Source organism: Gastrolobium bilobum, unplaced genomic scaffold (genome assembly GCF_033153095.1).
Source record: "Gastrolobium bilobum isolate Gb01-03AN ecotype WA unplaced genomic scaffold, APGP_CSIRO_Gbil_v1 utg4229, whole genome shotgun sequence".
NCBI lineage: Eukaryota > Viridiplantae > Streptophyta > Magnoliopsida > Fabales > Fabaceae > Gastrolobium > Gastrolobium bilobum.
In genome coordinates, this window is record NW_026898412.1 from 101,030 (window position 1) to 105,013 (window position 3,984).

Sequence of the window (3,984 nt, forward strand, 5' to 3'; positions counted from 1 at the left end):
AAAATTCGGCCATATCTGGAGTAACAAATATCGGTTTGGCCCACTCTCAACTGTTTTGAAAAGATAAGACTCTAAGTTAAAACCTTTATGAAGAATTAGAAATCCAATTTTAATGTTTGTATAGCTTAAATTTGTCATGAAGTTATGACAGTGGTATTGTCATATTCATTAGGTAGGAACAGTTGTAGTAAAATGGTCATAACTTGAGCTAGAAAGTTTCAAATTGAGTGAGGTTTGAACGTATGTAAAGATAACTCAAAGATATTTATTTTTGGAAAGTTTTGGAATTTTCACATTAGTGGATTGGTCCCGGTTTTAAATTTAAGCCGTTTCTGTGTTCTTGGAAATTCAGTTTGCGGCAGTTGATTTACAACAAACGTATCCCAAGTTATATAAATCCAATTGGGATATATAATATGTCATTGAAAATCTTGAGATCTCCAGTTTAATATAGTAAAGTCTTAGAAATTATGATAAAGAGTTGCAATACCAATTTTAGGAACGGTAAACCTGATTTAGTGCCAAATAAATAATATAAAATTAAGAGAGGGCAACCGTCCTCCCTAACTCTTCCTAACTCCGGGCTGGGAGTGTACAAAAGACACATATGAAAGCCGAATACTATGGGTGCTAATGTTAGAAATTCGCGGCCCAATAAGCAGTTTGTCAACAAGTCAAATCATCTATTCGAAACCTGGGGAGGGGGTAATTGCAGCGTAAAGATAAAATATTTTAATACTTTAGAGTTAGTTTTAATATTTTATTAATAATTTTATATACTATTTATTAAATATATTTATGACATTTTATATGATAAATTTATTATTTTATTACAAGGAACCAGGTGACGAAGTTAAAACATTCGAAGTTAACATTTTCCCAAAAAAAAAAAAACATTCGAAGTTAACTGATATATTTACTTTAATTTCCAACTTATATTTATGCAATTACTAATATTGTTTACATATATAAGTTTAATTCAACTTTTAATTTTTATTTCAGCGAGTAATAATTATCATTAATTTTGTCTATTATATGTATATATGTATACAAAATATACTTCTCCTTTCACGGGATAAAAAATGTTTTGCACCAACTAATTAACTTATATTTTACTGATAAAATATAATTATAATTTTAAAAACTTTTTTTTCCTCTCTCCTCACAAAAAAAAACTCTTCTGCTTGGGTACCCTATATGTATATATTATAATTAAAATATTTTTTCTTTAAGTTTTCCTGTTCTTTTTTTATTGACTTACCATTTTATAACTTTTTTGCAAACAATATATAAATGATTTATTACGTTTAGCCCTGTCTACCATTTCGAATCAAGAGGAAGGAAACAAACAGAGGAAGCCAGAGAGACAGAAAGAGAGAAATTGATTATGAACACCACATGATTCAGATTACAAGAAAGAAGATCTCACACAAACACAGCACCTAATAACAAGCCTGGGGGCACATGGCATGAATGTGCCTATAGCTTCTTTATTAATGGCCTTCATTCACAACATTTCTAGTGGCGCAGTAGTAATCCTAATTCATTTAGAATGAACTAACCATACCCTGCTCCGATGATTCTTTGGAGGAGGCCACACTGGCTATATCAAGTTCTGCAGATTTTTTGTTAACAAAATTGCATTGTTTTCGGATTTCTCCTTTTGTTCCCGTTAGCACAGCAATGTTACCCATCTTTATCATTGAAGCCTTAAAGCTATCAAAGAAAGCATCTTGGCTACTACCGAACTTGTTGACAATGCTAATGGTATCTGCACCTTTTGTTGAGAATAGTTCTTGGTCACTCTGAAGCAAGCCCTTTTGACCCTGAAGATTGGAGTAGTAGTTCTTGTCGAATGTATCAGGTGTTGTTGGGTCGAAATTGGCGAGATTTGTTGCACCTTGGGGGCATATTTTGCGCAATTGTTGTAAGTAAGTTGTGTCAAGAGTTGGATCAGGTTTGCCGGTACCGCTGAAGTTGTACAATCGGTCAGAGAATAAAAAGCAATGAGCTCTGCCAAATGTATGAGCACCTGAAATTGAAACAATTATAAATTACATATCAGAGTAGTTACACTTCGCAATCCTAGTAACCAATCTATCTAGATATATAACCCTTAAATGTAAATAAATCAATAATTAAAAATATTTATATAAATTTTTTTATTTTTACACTGATATAACCATCATTTGTTTGAGCCTATTTGGTATTTTTTTAAAGTTAAAAGTTAGTTTTAAGTAAAAAAAAATTAAATTAAATTATTTGATACATAAATAACCAAATCAACTCAAAAATTTAAGTTATTGGGTTCTAACTTTTTTTATAGTTTCTATTATATTTTGATATAATATTTATATAAAAATTTTAGTTTAAAATTACTTAAAAACAGTTGATTTCAAAAAAAAAAAAAATTAATACAACTTAAAGAAAAACTCTTCCAAGAAGTTTTAAATTTTTAACTTTTTTTTTATAAAAACAAAACTTTTTTTATTGTAAAAGCCCTCGTAAAAATCTATTTTTTCTAACATTTATTTATAAGAAAAAAAAAAAAAAAAAAAAAAATTTATTATTATCATATTATTATGGCAACAAATGGGATATAAATTTCATACCTGAAAGTGTAACTAGATCATTAGTGTCAAGGCCTTGAACAGCAAAGGCAGATTTAAGTGCAGATAGGTTGAAGTTAGGACCCGGAAGGTTTTGATTAGCAAGGTCTCGGTTTGCTGTTAAACTATCCCTTCTTCCCAGAGGAACTTTCCAATTAGGACCACCAGCCTGTTAATATATACTTGCATTATTCTAAGATTGATAAGTAATTAAGAAAAAATCTTAAGAATGGCTAACAAATTCCAATCAGGACCGCTCAACGAGAAAGCTATGTTATATTAGGATGGGACATACCAGAATAGAAGATATCTGAGCTGCAAGGGCAAGAATATCAGCACAAGAAACTACGCCAGGACAAGCACTTTCCACCGATGTCTTAATCTGGTTCACAACATCCAAACCTCTTATTGAGTTGTTATTTGGCAATGCTTGTTGCTCGCTCACTATCGTAGCAGTGTTGTTCAACAAAATTGATCCGTCACAGCCCTGTCACAAAGCATGAACAAAAAAATCAACTTATTTCTTTTTCACTCTCAACAACGAAAGTTTAGACTCAGTTTCTATTCTTTAACATTTTATTAGTTCTCAATAGAAAATTTCTACATTCCAAACTACTTTACTTTTAGTCTGATAAAAGATAAGGAGGAGGACCATTAGTGGCATTTAATTGACTAAAAAAGTGACTCATTATGAACGTCACAAGTTTTAATCATCTAATAAAAAAAGAAAAAGATAGTGCTTTAAAACTTTAAGTGGAAAATGAACAACTAAGAGTTCAAAATAACATATCCTTCGAAGAAACGAAAAAGGAGGTCATAATGGGGTTTATGGAGTGCAATGGTTGTGAACAAAACCATATACGTACTTGAACAAAACAGTCATGAAAGTGAAGCCTGACGAGACTTGCAAGCATACGGGGATCTTTTTTAGAAACATCTCTTACGACTTCACGAACAAGTGAATGAACCTTAGGACAAGTATCCCTGTAAAACGAGGGATCTAGTTGTGCATCTGAGGAGAAGGGTAACCCTCCAAGCACAACCACTATGCAGCATAGAGCTGTCACTGCGAGACGAAGGGTGTTCATTTTTTTCTGAATGGTATCTGAACGTGTGTTTTTTGATGTTGTAGCGAGCATTTATTTATAGATAGACAAATAAATGGCTGTGGTATGACAAAAACAATAAAGAGTAAAGTCATTTTTGGTAGTTAACAAAAATGTCCCTTATAAAAATATATCCATTTTGGTTTTTTTATAATTTCAGTTTTTTAAAAATATAATCTTTCAGAAATTTAATGAATATTCAATTTAATCTCTGAAATAAAAAAATTAATATAGATATTTTTTTATAAAAGATACAAATAAGAACCGTA

The 3,984-nt window shown here is 30.9% G+C and overlaps 1 protein-coding gene across 1 annotated transcript; it reads right to left on the reverse strand.

Moving 5' to 3' along the window:
- Positions 1 to 1,371: 1,371 nt before the first annotated feature.
- Positions 1,372 to 3,703, reverse strand: LOC133316003 (peroxidase 15-like). The gene is made up of 4 exons (XM_061517687.1): positions 3,476 to 3,703; positions 2,905 to 3,096; positions 2,613 to 2,778; positions 1,372 to 2,032 (listed from the first exon to the last, which is right to left on the reverse strand). Exons 1-4 carry the CDS (start codon positions 3,695 to 3,697, stop codon positions 1,548 to 1,550), a joined length of 1,065 nt encoding a protein of 354 aa, XP_061373671.1. The 5' UTR covers positions 3,698 to 3,703; the 3' UTR covers positions 1,372 to 1,547.
- Between the last annotated feature and the right edge of the window lie 281 nt (positions 3,704 to 3,984).

What these genes read in the sequence shown, in the direction of transcription:
- LOC133316003 (XM_061517687.1), bottom strand. Translation starts at nt 3,697, where the DNA reads ATGAACACCCTTCGTCTCGCAGTGACAGCTCTATGCTGCATAGTGGTT. An exon ending in TTCATGACTGTTTTGTTCAA is followed by an intron (nt 3,097 to 3,475) that starts GTACGTATATGG and finishes GCTTTGTGACAG; the next exon opens with GGCTGTGACGGATCAATTTT. An exon ending in CTCAGATATCTTCTATTCTG is followed by an intron (nt 2,779 to 2,904) that starts GTATGTCCCATC and finishes ATATATTAACAG; the next exon opens with GCTGGTGGTCCTAATTGGAA.